The sequence below is a fragment of the Asterias rubens genome, chromosome 10 (genome assembly GCF_902459465.1).
Source record: "Asterias rubens chromosome 10, eAstRub1.3, whole genome shotgun sequence".
In the NCBI taxonomy this organism is placed as follows: Eukaryota; Metazoa; Echinodermata; class Asteroidea; order Forcipulatida; family Asteriidae; genus Asterias; species Asterias rubens.
This window is the reverse complement of record NC_047071.1, coordinates 10,527,424-10,546,896: the sequence shown is the minus strand read 5'-3', so window position 1 is coordinate 10,546,896 and position 19,473 is coordinate 10,527,424. Positions and strand designations below refer to the sequence as shown.

The window sequence follows — 19,473 nt, the reverse complement described above, 5'->3', positions numbered from 1 at the left end:
TTGCCCTATATGTTCTAACCGTCGTCGTCGTCGTCGTCCTATGAGTCATGCCTGATCCTTTGTGAACCTGGTTATGATGGAGTTCCACTTCTGTCTATCAAGTGCAGATCGATATGCAGCGTTTATTGATAACCAGTTATTGTTCTAACCAGTGACTACCAAACGTATACCTATACCCTTACCAAACGTACACCATTCCTTCCCATAAAACAAATCAAACAAAGCAGAAAGAAACCTTCTTGACACTGTAAGCCGAGTACAATCTTTGTTTTATTGATTAGTTGACTGTTTTTAAGCTCTTCTTCTGAAGTATTGATCATTTATTACTGTACAGAAATGGTGGGAATTAAATCAACCACTCACATCAGGACACATGTTAACTAGTGACTATCTATAACAACAACGGACAAAATTCATTCATGGGCCAAGTTTCATAAAGCTGCTTAAGCACAAACAAAAGTAGCTAAGCACGATCAAATTATGCTTACTAGAATAAGTTTACCAGCCAAACTACATTGTCACGTGTACAATTTGTGGCTGGTAGCCTGCTCATTTCTGCTGAGCAGACAAATGTTGTTAAGCAGTGTTTTCTGCTTAAGCGACTCTACATGAAACTGGGCCGAGTACAATAATAAGGAGAGATCCTCGATGTCCAAAGTACCAGGGACACTCAAATTAATTAACAGATCAAGATGGTTACCAATGAAATATCCCACACTTTACACAATTCAGTTTGCTTATAATAAATCAAAATAAAAAGTGATGGAGAATTGGTGACTGTCTTCAAGTAGGCTTACGAATGCAATGCGGCAGCGCACAAGTTCCAGTAACTCGGGCACTGTACGTGTAGGCTACTATTTTCCTCAAAATTTTGAAAAGGGAGTACAGCACCCCAGTAACTTGGTCTAATAGTAGAACTTTAACTTATAGTTCCCACAAAACAGTTCAGAGATGCGCAAAGTTTGCTGCCGTGTTTTGAATAGCAAATATACAAGATGCATAAAACGTCATTTGAGTAGGACGCCCTCGGTTGAGGTTCAAAAGAAGGTTGCTCGGTTGTGCGTAATACTAGCCTTCACTTACTCCAAATGCTTCCTCAAACTATAAGGAAAAAAAGATGCGCGATTCGGATCAACTGACAACAGAAATCAACTGACAACAGAAAGACCTGGGATGTATTAACCAATGATTCCAATTCATGTAAAAACAAATAAACAGCATTTTGGTTCTTAATGTTTAACTTCTGAATTGTTGCTTGTTAATATCACACTACGACTAGGCGGTAATTATTATTCATAGCTTATCGATCAAATTAGGTGAAATAACAATCAGCATTAATTAACTAATTAATAATGTGCAATGATTTCATTGTTTCTAAAACAAAAATTCCATTATACCTTTTGGCAGAAAGCACATAGTTTTTACCCGGTAGTTGTTGTTATTAATTAAAATTTTACAATGCTTACATAAACTCAAGAGTAAAAGAAGATTTACAGAAAGAATATTTTGTCTGTTAAGCCAAAAAATAACGTCTCAGTCTTTCATTGTGTCACAGTTGGGAAAGCTTGGCAATCTGGACACCTACAAACAAATTTGTATAATCAACTTTCAAAACAGATCACCCCTTTTGCCCTTCTCCAACAACGTGCGGGGCTCCATTCCATAAAGCCAGTAATCAGTCAACTTTGCTAAGCACAGCAAAGTACGGATAAGCAGAAATAGGTCACCAGCCAAATCACATAAAGTTTGTATTGTTGTGGCTGGTACCCCACCCAATTTTATTTTAGGAAAGAAATTTTTTAAGCAGTATTTTTGGCTTAATATTTTTATGAAATTGGGCCCAGATTCAATCGGCCATTTCAAAGCTGTTCGCGTTCAGCTTTTGCACTTTTCTCAACCAAAACCATGATTGTAACTACACAAGACTGAACAGAAAATCTTATAGTATCTAAAGAATACAAACCAGTACACAAGTCATGCACAAAATAATAACAACTGTTAGGTTCTATCAAACCTCGCCATCAGACATTGTAGTATTTTATGAATGCGTATACTGACCTATTGAGTTTATTACAAAAGTGACTTGAGAACTGCCTTTGTAATGAGACATAAGGCCGGTTCCAAGAATCACAAATCATGGGTGGATTTCACAAAGAGTTAAGACTAGTCTTATCTGGAGTTAAGACGGGTTACTAGCCTTAATAAGTTTGTGACACCTCCTATATATGACTGTAGGACTAGTCCAAATTTTTGTGTGAACTCGACCCCTGCAGAGCTGGATACCAGTGACATCACAAGCAACCGTATGGCAATTTGGCTGGTAAGCTGTTCCTTCTCTCCTTGTTAGCTGACCACAACCAACCCCAACCCCCAATTTTTTATTTTTTTTTGTACAGGAGAATGAACAATAAATTGGAGTACATTATTTTTTGGTTACATGTCACCAAACATCGCTTCTACTCCTCTCTCGGTGAACATATTTACATCATTTTTACCCCCTCTTCCCTCATACAACATGGAAGCATTCCCCCATCACAGAATCACAGAAATTAACATTTACAATTTCAGCATAATTTTAAATAGATAGTTGCCATTAAATAATTAGCGAGTTAGGGAGACTGCATGCTATAAGCGTATTCTGTACAGACCCCCCAAGTTTTCATAAAAAAAAAGGTTTTTGAAATTCTCTTTCCGTTAAACACCCAACATTTAAATAGATTACAACTTGGAGCTATTAAAGACTGTTAGATTGTTTGTTTTTTACTTTACTATTAATTACAACATATTCTCAAAAATGCCTAGATAATACAGATTAACGACAGTCATTTTAATAAAAATAATAAGATGAAAAACAATAATAATCATTAATAATAATAGTAATTGGGTCAATTGACCGCTCAAATAATCTAGGAATTGTAAATAATAAGCACCATTTTGTAGGGGGTGTAATACTCACGGTATTTATATTCATGTTCAAATTTATTAATTATTGTAGAATGTACTAATTTTGCTTCACATTCAGAATCATTAACAATCTCTTGACTGGTTTGATGTACGTACTGAGTTACTGTGAATTACACCTTTATTCATTAAATATTCAGGGGTGGATTTCACAAAGGTAGTCCTAACTTAGGGCAATGCTAAGAGATAGGACTGGTCCTAAGTTAGGACCAGTAACCCATCCTAACTTGGGACTGGTCCTATCTCTTAGCATTGCCTAGGACTAGTCCTAAGGTAGGACTACCTTTGTGAAATCCACCCCAGATCTTTTAGTCAAAATTTGTTGTTAGTTTACCAAGTAAAACAGTACTTGCACAAAAATACGGACCTGTGTACCATACCTTTAGACGGCGTCGAACAAAGTCGACCTGTCATCAATATGACTGACGGTCAATGATTTAAACCATACAATTTTCACCAGTTAAACAATGTACTTTTTTAAAACAATGAATACAACGGCTGCTTTGTTTATTGTGACAATCTTATAATGTTACAATGGAATATGATACCAATGTATCAATAAACAACCTAACCTTACAAAACTTTTCAATAACACAATAATTTCGGGAAAATCTATTTATCGGAACATTTTAATTGGTGTATAAATTATCATACCGTCAACTGAACTATTGATAACGGTTTTAAAAATCACTATTTTACGCAATCATTTTGTTTTCAAGTTTTTGTTTAAGCACTTCGAAAGGGGATCTGAGACTTCATTACCAGTACCTATGCTTTGACAATCCCATGATAACCCTTCATGATCTACAGGTATATGCTAGGGTTGGGGTTAGGACTAGGGTTAGAAGCAGGAAAATACATCAGGGGTGTTGGAACTTAGGGGTATGGGAACTTAGGGTTGTTGGAACTTAGGGGTATGGGAACTTAAGGGTGTTGGAACTTAGGGGTATGGGAACTTAGGGTTGTTGGAACTTAGGGGTATGGGAACTTAAGGGTGTTGGAACTTAGGGGTATGGGAACTTAAGGGTGTTTGAACTTAGGGGTATGGGAAAACAGGGGTTACTTCAAGTTAGCAAGTTACTTCATCAGAGAAGAGTTTGTCTGTGGAGACACAAGTTGCTAGTGCTCATTACTTTAACAATAAGAAAAATCATGAAAAGGTTTGTTCCAACTTGGGCCAACTTAGCTTCCTAACGCCCAATTAGTGACTTGGTTATGAGGTATAAAAAACAAGGCCTGAACATCACAACTATTATATAAATTACACAAATTGACATTATGGAAACATGTTCGGTTCACGGCCTCTGATCATACTTATTATTTTTTTTTTTACCATGAATAGAGGGATAGTTTGATACAGGAATATTAAGCCCGATTCATACTTCCTGCGAATGAGAATGCAAAGCTTAATTTGACATCACATGGCTTTTTTGGCAGTGATTGTTTCGCAGGAGTTGAACACGGCTCAACTTTTGCAAATTATACTTGTTGCCAATTTGTGACGTCAAAATTTGTATCGCATTTGCAGAAAGTGTGAACTGGGCTTTAGGTCTTTATCAACCCTGTATTTGGTGTGGTACCAACTCTTATTGAGCCATGTCTGAACCAGTGGCTTCTCAGCCATTGCTTCTGATGAAGCCGCTCAAAGACCTATTCCTCAATATTATCGCTACAGCCAATGGCCATATAGCAGTAGCCGCTTAATTTTGGTCACTTTGTAAGAGAAGGCCATATCCAAATTGGCAGCTACAGCTCAGGCTAAGACTGTTGCGGTTTCGCTGTGGTCGTCCTTCAAAGCATAATGACACGGAAATATAGCCGTTGCCTTCAATTCACACACAACCTTATATATGAATGATCATGTGGCATAGCAATGGTCTGTTTACTGTTATCTGTGAACCTCAAATGCAAGTACATGTTGGCCAACTCACCCTAGAGAGTCGGTGAACCAGACATTCAAATGAAGTTTACAAAAGTTTATTTACACTGGCCACGAAAAATTACCCTCGATTCTCTTCCCAGTTTTAAGTTATACACTATTTTGTTTTTAGATTGGTAGTTTTACATGTATACCAGATTTTACTCCTCTTTTTTCTTCTTCGCCTTTTAAAAATTTGATTATAATCCAATCGTGGTACTAGTGCACATAAATGCTCAACATTGAATCCCATCTCCTCGATATTGGAGCAGCTGTCGACACATTAGTCTGTAGTCCTCAGATGTTGAGTAGTGTCACACTCGCACACAAATATCACTGGTGTACTTCATTGGGAACTCACTTATAAGACTGGTACCTCGTAGCTATCATATCCGTTCATGTTAAGATGATACTGGATGCTAGATGGACTAAGCTTAACTAGACTGGTACCCCATAACTTTCATAACTGTTCATGTGGAGATGACACTGGTTGCTAGAGGGACTAAGCTTAATGAGACTGGTACCCCGTAGCTTTCATACCCGTCTATGTGAAGATGATACTGGATGCTAGACGAACTACATGTAAGCTTAACAAGACTGGTACCTTGTAACTTTTATATTCGTTCATGTGGAGACGACACTGGTTGCTAGACGGACTAAGCTTAACGAGACTGGTACCCCATAACTACCACATCCGTCCATGTGGAGACGGACTAAGCTTAACAAGAGTGGCACCCCGTAGCTTTAGTATCCGTTCATGTGAAGCTGATACAGGATGCTAGACGGACTAAGAGCAACACGACTGATACCACGTAACTTTCATATCCCTTCATGTGGAGACGGTACTGGTTGCTAGACGAACTACATGTAAGCTACATGTACGGCTTCCACTTGTATAGGATGCCAAGGAGCCGTTGATACAATGTATATCTCTAATGAACCGATAACACCAACGTCTACGTCCAACGCCATCATGGAATGTTATCTCGTACAATTATTGGAGTAACAGCACAGCGACATACCTTTTATAATGTAGTCTCTTGTACTTTTAAACAATTGTTTGTTTGTTTGTTTATCTTTCATCTGATATTTACAATTAATTGATTTGATTGAGTCTTTCTGGGCTCAGATATAAACAGGCTGTTCCTGTCCCGTTAGGAGCTTGTACATCGACAACGGCATCGTCTTCATGCGGATCTGTGCATAGATAAAAACATCAACAGTTAGAATAACAGATTGAAATTTTGCATCAGGGATAAAGAATATTGATTTTGATTTTTACCCATAAACACCAATGTGTGTTTATAGGCACTGTATACTCAGTACTTACCCGAGTCCTGTGAAAACAAATCACAGGCATATTACTCGGGTGGGATTCGAACCAATGACCTTTGCAATTCTAGAGCAGTGTCTTATCAACTAGACCACCGAGATTGCCAGGTAGCTAGAGGCAGTTTGAATCCAATTTTCTCGAAGTACTAACCGGGCAGTGCCCAAGCCACAGTATGCGCTTTTTAAAGCCATTGGACACTCTCGGTAAACAGTATTGTCCACGGCCCACACTTCGTGTATCACAACTTATATATAAAATAACAAACCTTAAAATTTAGGCTCAATCGGTCATCGGATTTGGGAGAAAATAACGGGAAAACCCACCCTTGTTTCCGCACGTTTCCCCATGTCATGACATGTGTTTAAAATAAATCTGTAATTCTCGATATCTAGAATTGGTAATTGTTTTAATGTTTTCTCGAAAAGTAAAGCATTTCATGGAATACCATTTCAAAAGAAGTCTTTCACCATTACCTTCTGTAAATCCTGTAAGTTATTTGTAATCTGTGAACTTTTATTTATTTATTTTCTGTTCCGAAAGTGTATAAAGCAAGAAGGCATCTGAAAGCACTCAATACTATCACTGTTTGTTGAGTCTAATAAGCATTTATCTCATCTCCTTTGGGGTATGCTGAACCGACAGCCAAATTTGCCCACAGGTTGCTAAGTCATTCGCATCAAAAATATCTTCCCTCACCATTTTCAAGTCACTTTAGTTTGATTTTTCTGAGAACCAAAAGCCACGTGTTTTTGGGTTTTGTTTTTGAGGGGGGATACTTGATGCTTTGGATGTTTACCCAAATAAAATTACTTGTTGAGATTGATGGCAATACGATTTTTTCAAAATCTTTCTCAAAATAATTCTCTTTTCCATGAAATCTACAAAAACAACACTAGATGTTGTAACAAACAACTAACTTAAAGTTCAAAACATTTCAGGTCAACACTATTTAATACTTCTATAAGCCAGACCAAAATAACATTTTTACACTTTATATCCCCAAGAAAGAAACTTCTCCAATCCTCTTAAAAAAATCTCTTCAAAACAAGTTGTTGATAAAACGTTTCAGGATAAAAACCTAAACCCGTCTCTTGATTTGAGTGTTAGGTGTAAGAAATCTGGCATAAGCTGTTGTTGCTTTAGTGACACAGATTCGGACTATGCACCATCTCTCATGGGGTTTGTTTACACCAAGTTGGCATTTACATGTGTAGTTTAAAGACACTGGACACTATTGGTAACTGTCAAAGACTAGTCTTCACAGTTGGTGTATCTCAACATATGCATTAAGTAACAAACCTGTGAAAATTTGAGCTCAATCGGTCATCGAAGTTGCGAGATATTAATGAAAAAACACCCTTTTCGCACGAAGTTGTGTGCTTCCAGATGCTTGATTTTGAGACCTCAAATTCTAAATCTGAGGTCTGGAAATCAAATTCGTGGAAATTTACTTCTTTCTCGTAAACTACGTTACTTTAGAGGGAGCCGTTTCTCACAATGTTTTATACCATCAACCTCTCCCCATTATTACCAGGTGAGGTTTTATGATAATAATTATTTTGAGTAATTACCAATAGTGTCCACTGCCTTTAAGTCAGAAAGGCACTGAACACCTTTGGCAATTGTCAAAGACGAGTATTTGGTTTTAGGTTTTGTGTCATTTTAATGAGTAGCTTTTTATCTTATTCCTGTGTGATAATATTATGCCTTGCTTGTATGAACACTATTAGTACCTTTAAATTATCTTTGAACATTTGCTGTCTAGTAACATTTTTTATACTTTTTGTATTATTTTTTCATATCTTTAAAAAGTCTTTCTTTTGTGCAGTGGATTGTTATTCACTGTTCAATATAATAGTTGTGAGTTGATTTTGATTCAAAATTTATTGTATAGCGCTTCAATCAATTGGAGAGGCGCTATATAAATGTTGAATAATAATAATAATAATAATAATAATAATAATAATAATATCAATAAGGCTATGAGCATCTAAGGTATTTAGTTACCTCTCCGACCGATGTTGATAACATCTCGACAATCTTCTCATGTGCCGTTGCAACCACACTGGTGCCATTAATCTCAATGATTCGATGACCAACGCGTACGCCTCCTCGTTCTGCGATCCCACCTCGCATTAAACTACAGATCTAGGGAAGAAGAACTCAAATTATCAACACGTACTTATTCAGTAGCAAACCTTTTTAGGGCACAATTTCACAGAGCACTTATGCACAGCAAATTCATACTCTACCTTCCAAACTTTTTAGGAAGCAATTGTTTTAACTCTCTTCAAAGTACTTTTGTTTGTATTTAAAGCCTTCCATGAACAGACGCCAACATATATCAAGGATTGCTTTACTTCTTATAACCCATCTCGCCTAATCTTTGCTCTTCTCGAGACCCATTTTGCTTACCCATTCCTAGGACCCCTAGCAAATCTGGCGATCGCACATTCACTGTAACGGCATCCACAGAATGGAACAACCTCCCTTCTTTCATTAAAGTCACAAAATCCACAGACCAATTTAAAAAACTTCTGAAAACACATCTCTTCCTCGTTTAAGCTTTCTCTTTTTCTCATTCTTTTCTAACATCGTGTACATATGCAGCTTTTCTGATAACATTTTGTTGTTTGTTCTGCCTAGTTTCAGTTTTTGAAAAAATGCTGTGATATAGTTTTCTAAGGGGAGCGTTTCTAAATACTTGTTACTATTATTATTATTATTATTATTATTATTATTATTATTATTTTTAAGTCCCTTGCTCAAGGGCACAAAAGTCACAACCTGTATTCAAACCAAATCTCTGCCGACTCTGCTTGGGTCTTGACCTAAACCGGTCAGCGACACTTTTAGCTTTTCAGCATTTAGGAGACACAACACACCTTATCATCTTATTTTTAATTTTTTAATTTTGTTAATAAAAATTTCTGCTCAAGTCATTTTGTAAACATCAAATCGTTACTTCCCTTAAAGAGAACACATTGATGTACTGCATTGATGATAATATTAATAGCTATTTCACTATGGATACGCAAAATAATTACATACAGGAAGTCACAACAAAATAAACCTGTAATTGTGAAGCAAGGCTATTCGCTATTGAAAGGAGCCCTTGTGCGGTCAAATATACCATTACCATGAGACCTCTGATTGAGTTTGTAAACGACCCATTCGATTATAAAACTTACTATGCCATTCTGCACACTGAATCCCAGCTGGTACTTTGTATCTGGTCTCTTGATGAGTACTTGGGTTACCGGTGGACACGAGACAATGTTGAACTTCGCTAAGCTTTGGCTCTTCAAGGACTATAGGGCAGAAAGGGAAAGGAGATAAAAGTTAAAGGGAAAGGAGATATGAGTTAAAGGGAAAGGAGATATGAGTTTAAGGGAAGGTATACATTTGGAATTCTCTTCAAAGTTTCTTGATATCCACAAGAAATTTATGCAAAACATTTTCTCAGGACCAACAGAGCTCATGAAAAGATTTATTACATGTTTCTCTGAAAACCTCACTTTACCATGCAGAGTTTTAAAACATGCATAAAGCTCTATCCGAATTGGCTGCTACAGCTACGGCTACAACTAGATTTCAACGCATGATGAAGCGAGGAAAAAACCAAAAGCAGTAGCTATAGCCACCAGTTCGGAAATGAGTCGGTCTTCTGAATTTTCTTCTACAATATTCTACTCGTAGGTGATTGCCTGAAGCTTGGGTGGATTCAACAAACAGTTAAGACTAGTCTTACCTCGAGTTAGGAGTCGTCCTAACTTAGGTCTAGCCATACGTTTTTCATATCTCCTAGGACTAGTCCTAACTTACAATGTAGGACTAGTCCTAACTTACAATGTAGCACTAGTCCTAACTTACAATGTAGGACTAGTCCTAACTTACAATGTAGGACTAGTCCTAACTTACAATGTAGGACTAGTCCTAACTTACAATGTAGAACTAGTCCTAACTTACAATGTAGGACTAGTCCTAACTTACAATGTAGGACTAGTCCTAACTTACAATGTAGGACTAGTCCTAACTTACAATGTAGGACTAGTCCTAACTTACAATGTAGGACTAGTCCTAACTTACAATGTAGGACTAGTCCTAACTTACAATGTAGGACTAGTCCTAACTTACAATGTAGGACTAGTCCTAACTTACAATGTAGGACTAGTCCTAACTTACAATGTAGGACTAGTCCTAACTTACAATGTAGGACTAGTCCTAACTTACAATGTAGGACTAGTCCTAACTTACAATGTAGGACTAGTCCTAACTTACAATGTAGGACTAGTCCTAACTTACAATGTAGGACTAGTACTAACTTACAATGTAGGACTAGTCCTAACTCTTTGTAAAATCGACCCTGGTCATCCAGTATCGGCCTCATTCCACATGGGGCTTACCTTGATCATCTGCTGACACTGTGCTAAAGGAAGACCCACTAGACTGGTGCCGTTGATGGACATGACCTGATCACCAATGTTGAGTTTACCGGACCGAGCCGCCGCCCCAAACTGTGACATATTAGCTATGACTACTGTAGGGATGAGGGAGCCCCACCCAGATTCCACGATGACTACGCCCATGATCTCACCACGCTCTTTCTCTATTAGGACCTAACGCAAGAATGAAGAAAAGTATAACGTTGTTACAAGAACTCTTTACCACAAAAATGGTGAATAATATCCGTTTAAAATATCAGTAAGTTTTTATGGCCATTATTTTTGGAGTAATTACCAATCTATGTATGACCTTACATAAACCTTTGAAGGGAGGGTAAATAGTTGGCAATTGCTAAAAAAAAAAAAAAAAAAAAAAATGACCATCAAAACTGACTTGTTAAGAAGCACTGCAGCTGTTGATAATGTATGACATTTTTGGAAACAATTCCCTGCAAAGGACAGTGGTTTTAGACAGAAGGATCCAAAAACATTTTAAATCTGAGAAACATTTCTGCATGAAACGTTTCTCAGATTGTGTATTCTAATTACGGATTTTTCTTCTTGCATGTACATAACCACTCCAGATTTTTTAGCAAAAACGCTTTTACGGTAAGCTTTATTTTATAATATCTACATTTGTAAAGGATTAAAACAATTGATGGCTAAAAAAAAACCAAAGTATATATTTTTCTAGTTGCAAAATGCAAGGAGGTTTATCCAAGGTCAAAAATTAACATAAAATTCACTTTTGTCAAAACAGGTACACTTCGCCTTTAAAAAAAGTATAAAAGGACACAGTCTACCTTTGATACATGTACTACACACGATTTTGATCGATTGGAGGCACGAAGGTAATTACATCTTCCCAAACATACTCTGAGATTGCAAAGCATTAGGATGTATCCAACCAGAGTCAAAAAATCAAAATCAAAGATGGGCCAAACATACACATCACTGTCAACAAAACAGTTAAACGTCACTTTAAGTAAAGTACATAACTGGTCACGGTCTACCTTTGATACTACAACGATTTTGATCGATTGGAGGCACAAAGGCAATTACATCTTCCCAAACATACTCCACTCATAGGGTCTAATCCAATTAACCTCAATTCTCCCCGTCTAACAATCCACCCACACTTTGGAGAATCAACGATTATCCAGCGACCGCATTTCGTCTTGTACTTTGTTATCAAATCAGACTGATCCAATTAGAGCATAACGTTTGAGTGATTAGCCGCGATACGACCAGAGTGTGTCCTCCGGGCTGTCCCTACAGTCAGCCTCATCACAATCACTGGTCTACCTGATGGATTGGTGAGGACTGAGGGTTGGCATCTACCCCTCAAACCCCCACTGGGAGAAACCTCTGTGACATAAAGGAGGAGTGCTAAGGAAACAAACCTGCCAACATTGAAAACCTCTCAGAAGTAGGAACGCCAGTTTTATAAATCCACATACAGTGTATTGACCCCTTGCACGCGCATCACACGCGGTGACTGATGCCACGCTCACCATGTTGGTGGTCAATAGGCTTACGTGTAAACGCTGAGTCACCTAAAAATGCGCACTTCACTGAATAACACACTTTGACTTTGACCACCAAAATGGCGCATCCAAGATTATTCTGATGATAACGTCAGGTGAAATGGGTCAACAGTGATGCAAGAAGTAGTTGTCACTCCCCTAGTCGATAGTACTTGACGTGATTTGCAATACTTTGTTCATAATGAAACAACACATCAGAATGTTGATACGCCAATCCAAGTGACAATCATCAACTGCCATAAGTTGCGCGCTTCATGTTTTTATATAAGGTCGATTTTCTTCTGCTATTGTATTCTTTATCTTCTTTGTTAAGTGTTATGTTGTTTCTTAAAAAGAGGTCAAGATGCTAACTTGTTTAAAAGTAAATAATTGGCTGTTAAATTATTATCTTATCTTCATCTTTTCTTATAGCCATAATCTACATGTAAGTTAAACTGAAGTATTTGAAGACACAGAATTGCACAAATGTAAAACTCAATATGCATGGGACTAACTTGGTCCCAGTAGTTTGAATATGCAGGAGACTTGGCTAGTCTATTGCTGGTTAAGCATCTTCCATACCATATTGTTTTATACATCAGTAGGCATTTCTGATAATTGATTTTGAAACGCCAGCGTGTACATGTGTACAACCTACATGTACATGTATAGTAAATGATATTCATACCCGAGCATAAATATGTCCCAGTAATGACCAAAAACACTTGGACAATTTTAGTTTGTTTCCACTTTGTAGAAATCTGTGACGGTCTTGGTTAGTTTCCACTGTGCAGAAATCTTGTTTTCGTACATGTAGGTACATACGTACACCTGTACATTAGAGTTGGTGAACACCCACACACAATTTTTAATGAATGTGAATGACACATTGATACCCCAACCATTTTGCGTAGCAACTGTCTTGATAGTCCGAGGAGCTCAATTGCAAGCGGTAACTCATAACTAAGCAAGTCAATGTACATGTACATTACATGTACCAGACATATTTTCAAATCTTACTCACAAATGGCTTATTTATGCATGATCGTTGGCCGTTAGAAAACAGTATTGGAACAAAAATCAAGTGCAAGGGCTGACCTACAGTGTATATGGAACAGGCCTTATGAGACTTTTCATGTTATTTACATGTAATAATAATTCTGCTGATTTTTCAGGGGGTAAAAAGGCAGGGTTAAAGCCATTGGACACTTTCGGGAAACAGTATTGTCCAAGGCTCAATCAGTCATCGGAGCCGGGAGAAAATAACGGGAAAACCCACCCTTGTTTCTGCACGTTTCGCCGTGTCATGACATGTGCTTAAAAAAACATCCGTAATTCTCGATATCGAGAATTTCTAATTGTTTTAATGTTTTCTCAAAAAGTAAAGCATTTCATGGAATGATATTTCAAGAGAAGTCTTTCACCATTACCTTCTGTAAACCCTGTATATTATTTGTAAATCTGTAAATCTGTACCGAAAGTGTCCAATGGCTTTAAAGTAGGACGAATATAATGCCTGTATATTGTGAATCATACATGTAATTAACAGGCATGATATTTGGTCTTTCGAAAAAAAGGTAGGGTACCAGTGTTGGCTTACATCTATGTATTTGGTGTTGCTGAATCAGACTAAAGTAGCCTGGAAGATCATGCTTGATGTAATAAGCCTTGTTGAGATATGGTGGGCACAATGCGGAACAACACTATAAGGTTTGGGTAAATTTGTGTGTATTACACCCAACAAACAGTATACTCCTTATCACGTCCGCCATACCTCAAAAAAGGCTTATGGGAGTACATGTACTGTCCCAAAACACAAAAGACACAAGTTAACATACAAAGGCGTGCCAGAGAATTTATAACAGCTGAGCCTACCTCCTTCTCGCACTCCTTGTTGGAGAACAACATGAGATCGTCCCCGTAGATCTCCTGGGAATTCAGCACGTCGTGGTAGTCGAGCTCGTGAACGTGAGGGTCCTCGATCCCATTGGCTTTCAGGAACTCCAAGTAGGCCATAGCAAAGGCCTGGCCTATCGTCTGGGCTATCAACTGAGCCTGAAGAAGAAAAAAAGAAAGAAAAAAAAGAGGGGAAAAGGAAAAAGTTCGTGTCAATCAACAATAACTGATTAGGATCAATCAACGTGAACAGTTACGGCTATGACTATTGACAAATGTAGCTATTTTTAAAGATACTTCCCTGTCTCTACCTCTAAAACAAATCGGACAGTCCGGTCTAGACTCACCACATGGAGTCTCCCATTTTAATTTTGTTGTCTTCTTTCGTTTCTTCAAAACAAGCACGTTCTTCTCATTGTTTTCATAGCACAAAAACAACTATGATACGTAGTGTGCACAACATCATTTTCCTCGGCTGCCCCGCTGTGTATAGGATAAATCAATGGGTTCCCATAAAGAAAATAGTCCATTAGGCGGGAGGAAGCCGTGTACGCTATGGCAAGCCCCCCCGTCGTGCTGATAATAGTACCAGAGTGCCTTGTGTAGGTTTAATGTACACTGCTAAGGGGGAAGTGGGCAGTTAGGAACATGGCGTGTTTTCACAGGACAAATTTCCTGTCTCGACTCAGGGATATATCCTGCAAGGAGTTTAGAGGCTGTTATTATTGCTTCAACCTTTGCACTCTTGGTGTTGTTATTTAGTCTGTTAGTGGAAGACAATTGTAATATTGAAGCTAATGTGTAAGTCAAGTGCACTTAACGAGGCGTCCAGCATTAAATTCCTGGGCTGGGGGGCGCATCAACGTTCAAAATTTAAACATGAAGTAGCTACAGTATTTAGATGAGAAAGTTATAGTTTTTCTTCAAAATAAACTGATTGGGTAAATTTAAAAAATATAAATACAAATTTGGGGGACTAAAGAAAAATTAAAAGATGTAAAAATGTATGCTTCAAATTGTTACACCATTGTTTTGTTTTTTTATTCCAATAGAACACCAGGCGTGATATTTGGTCCCTGGAAAAAAAGTAGGACAATTTGAGCGAGTACAAAGGGTGACCTACATGTACATGGTGAAGGATTTAGAACACTTTGCAGGCTATCTAATCACAACTTTTTCAGAATTTCCCAAGGGCATTTTTCATAATTTCCCCAGGGGCAAAAAGAAAATCAGGAAATCAGACGAAGGTAGGACAAAATATCATGCCTGGGACCACCACAACTCGTATGCAGGAAAATCATACATGGTGTGTCGTGGCCTAGCAGTTAAGAGCACCGCACTCAAGCATGTCAAGCTTTGGTGTTTCTGATCAGCGGAGTGTGGGTTCGAGTCCCAGTCGTGACACATGTGTCCTTAAGCAAGACACTTGACCACTATTGCTGTGTCCATCAAACGAGACGTACAGTACATGTGCACGAGCAAGACACTTAACCATGGTGCTTTTCGGGAAAGCACCGAGTATACATAGCGAAAAACACATTGGGGGGAAGGGTAATAATCAAATAATATTCTTTTATCCCCGATGCAAAAAATTAACAAAGCCTATTAAATCAATTATTAATTGCCATTGACTTTTCTGAACGGTCCCTCAGCAGCAGATTGTGTCACTAGCTTTCTGAGCCACAAATCACAGTGCTGCTTACCACAAAGATTCTGCATTTACGGCAGACAGAATCAGGATCCGCTTTCATGGCTCTAATAACAGTGAATTATGTGCTTATCAAGCTAATTTCCCAGTAAGCAGAGCCATATTAATGGCCCACAAACTATAAGTGCGGAACTCCATGGGGATAACTTTCCGTATGGCGCCACCACTTTTTCACTCAATTTTACCAAAAGGGATATCTCATTGATGTAAATTAGATACTGTATTATTTCATATCGCATGAAAAAGTAGTGGCGCCATACGGAAACTTTTCCCTCCATGGAAAGCAGTGCTATAAAACCGGTCAAGACGGTCATATCGTCCTCCATTAGGGACCTTTAATCAGTTGGGTTTGAATCACATCCTTCAAGTGTTTGTTTAACATGAGAAACATTAGAAAGCCCTTTTCACATGAGAACCAAAAAACTTAACGACAATCGTTTTGGACGCCAGTTGTTTGTCCCAAAAGTTCCACGACATAATCACACGATCACACAAAAGATCTTTCGTTTATGCGAGATCACACTAGTGTTTATTTATAAGTTCACTGGTGCTCTGTTGTATTACACCCATGCAATTTTGCTGCAAACGACCATCGTTTGAAACAGGCTGAACAGGGCCCAATTTCAAAGAGCTGCTAAGCACAAAAATTTGCTTAGCATGTTATCTCTTTCTTGATAAAAACAGGATTACCAACCAAATTTCCTTTTGTTGCATGTTGCTTTCTTACTGGCATCCAGCTGTTGTTTGCTTGTCTTAAAAATCAAGCGGAAATTTGGTTGGCATTCCTGTTTTTATCAAGGCAAACATTTCATGCTAAGCAAAATTTTGGTGCTTAGCAGCCCTATGAAATTAGGCCCAGGTCAATTCTAGTCATGACCTTTACTCTGACCTTTTGGGTCGAGTAAAAGTAGGTAAAATCTTGTGGCCGCTGGCAGCTGCTATGGTTTCAAGAACCATCAAGAAGGACCACAGTTGTATACAAAGTGATGGGGGGGGGGGGGGGTTGAGGAACAACACTTGAAAACGTGACTGTTGCTTTACTTGTCCCTAGAGTCGTGTTGATTGCCTGATTGTAAAACAGTAAATATTGATAAAGGGCATTTCTAAGACAGACGCTTGCAATGTTATGTTTAATGTTCATTCTAAGCAGGTTAAACTAAACAAAAACACATTTTTGTTGTGTTAATTCACATTGACTCCATGATATTTACACGGTATTAAATTCAGCATTTATCAAAAAAGTAATCCCGTCTAGAAAAGCTTCATCCTTAAACCTTCCTCATCTCCCCAGTGAACGGAACAACATCCAAATCTTAATCCAAAACCAACTTCGCTGAAAAGCCTCTTCTTAAGTTTCCAATACAGATAAAGCCTCAGACGTTTTTTTTTCTTTCTTCTACTCCCTTCTTCTATCTTATTGACTTGCCCAAAGTCTACGGTATTGATTTGAGGGATTGGCTAGCATAACTATGCCTCGCCGGTTAGGGGGCTCTAGCTGGCAAGGATAGCCATGTAGGCGCCGTACAGAATACACCATTGACATCTATTGTTAGCGCTCAAACGTAGCTTCTGGCACCAGTGTGCTTAACATGCTATGCTGATACACACAGTTCTTTAGCATGATCATCCTTTAAGATTCTGTTGTCAACGAACTGCAATGTCGCTACGTCCCTAATTATTTTCACCAAGCAACAATCCTTCAGGTCTATGTGCTACGTTTTTGGAAGGGCAAGGGCACCAAGGGATTTCCTCCTTGGTAAAGGGCACCCTTAGTATAATAATTTGGGGGATAATCAGTCTTACTCGCAGCTAAGAGCTGAATTGCGAAGGACGCGGCTACAACGTGTTTGAGAAGAAGGCATGCAGGGCGCCTTTGGCTGCCAGCCACATCAACCCATTATGACCACGGAGCACAGTCAAGATCGAAAGTTTTTTTTATTTTTCCTGAGGGAGGAAAACCAGATGGTCTAGAAAACCCTTGTGGCACAGCAGAGAACCAACGCACAATTTAACTCACATATGGCCCGGCCGGGAACCGAATTGGGGTCACCTTGGTGAGAGGCGCTTTACGCACAAGCCAACCATTGTAAATTTCTACTGGAACATATCAAGGGCACCAAGGCAATGACCAAGGGGCATGGAAGGCGTTGCTTCTGTTGCCTCCATGAAGTATACAGCCTGATCCTTTCCGGGAAGAAGGAATAGGAATAGGAATAGGAAGAAGGAGTTGGGGAGGGCGATAACCAAGTTTGATTATCTTGTTCATATAATGTTAATTATATTATACTAGTTTTTGTATAGCGCATTATACAATAATGTATCATTTTTATATTTAGTGCCCTGGTCATTAGGCCAATAACATTTCTGTAATCTTTCTCAGCTCCCTGGGGAGAATAAAGCCCTGAGCTGCTGTGGGCTCCGAAGGCTTTTCCAAACACAATAGCAACCTCTACCCTTGCAGGTACCTAATCATACCCCTGGGCTGCTGGGTGAAGAGAAGCAGTTATAGTAAAGCATCTTGCTCAAGGACACTAGTGTCATGATCGGGATTCGAGCCCACACTACAATGACTAATAACCCACCAGGGCCCAATTTTTTAGCTATGCTTACCGCCAAATTCTGCACTTAAATGTATGATCACCATTCTCCGCTTACTGGACAAGCACAGTAAGCGAAGAATGCCTGGTAACGTTGAGTACACTATGAGGTAAAATATGCTGGATGTAAGCATGAAATTCCCAGCTTTTGCAAGCGGCGATTATTTGCTTCTGAAGTAAGTAAGGTTTGTGTTGTTACATGTAAAAATCTCTTTAAGAGTTATGGTGGCTCTGAGAAGAGCTAGTGGTACTGCTCGACGTTTTGGTCAGTTTGCTCTGACCGTCTTCTGGGCTGAGGTAAGCACAGCCATGAAATTGGGCCCAGAACTTGAATTCGCTGCTCAAAGCCTTCGGCCACGACACCCCATTGCTCCTTTCTCTACACTTCACGACTCTCTCCTCTTACTTACATCTTCCGTCTCAAAGACATGGCAGATGATCTTCCTGGGTTGCCTTCGTCCCTCTGAATCTACCAGCATCCCACTGTCCTCCATGGCCTCATCAAGTGTCCTAGTCACTCGCCTCCTGGCCATGATGACCACGATGTTTCCGATATCAGCAATGTAGGATATTGTCTTCAACGGATGGTCCATCATCGTCTCCTAAAACAGGAAGATTTCAATCCATCTCGTTAAAACTCATTTTTAAATGGTTAAAGGCACTGGGTCACCTTTGGTAACGGTCAAAGACCAGTCTGAAAATTTGAACTCAATTGGTCATCCAAGTTGTGAGAGAATATTGAAGAAAAAAAAACACTCTTGTTGCACAAGTCGTATGCTTTCAGATGCTTGAATTCGAGACCTCAGCAGAGGTCTCGAATTGAATTCAATTATTTTAGTGAGAAATTACTTCTTTCTCAAAAACTACGTCACTTCAGAGAGGGAGCCGTTTCTCACAATGTTTTATACTATCAACAGGCTTGCTCTCCATTGCAAATTACCAAGTAAGTTTTTATGCTCACAATTATCTTGAGTAATTAACATTAGTGTCCAGTGCATTTAAGTAGGATTTGAAATTTTGCATGGGGGAAGTTTAATTAGGTGAGGTTTGCAGTAACACCAGAACACCATGTGAAAATCTCTTTTGAGT

At 38.7% G+C, this 19,473-nt stretch overlaps 1 protein-coding gene across 3 annotated transcripts in view; it reads right to left on the bottom strand.

The window, feature by feature from the left end:
* Positions 1-5,746: 5,746 nt before the first annotated feature.
* Positions 5,747-19,473, bottom strand: part of LOC117295245 (amyloid-beta A4 precursor protein-binding family A member 1-like) — a 51,280-nt gene continuing 37,553 nt past the window's right edge. For all 3 annotated transcript variants that reach the window (XM_033777781.1, XM_033777780.1, XM_033777782.1), the window contains 6 exons: positions 18,795-18,986; positions 14,059-14,238; positions 10,619-10,831; positions 9,404-9,523; positions 8,220-8,360; positions 5,747-6,076 (listed from right to left, as the gene is read on the bottom strand). In XM_033777781.1, coding sequence (XP_033633672.1) covers positions 6,005-6,076; positions 8,220-8,360; positions 9,404-9,523; positions 10,619-10,831; positions 14,059-14,238; positions 18,795-18,986 — 918 coding nt within the window. In that variant the 3' untranslated portion in view covers positions 5,747-6,004. The remainder of the gene's footprint in view (positions 6,077-8,219; positions 8,361-9,403; positions 9,524-10,618; positions 10,832-14,058; positions 14,239-18,794; positions 18,987-19,473) is intronic.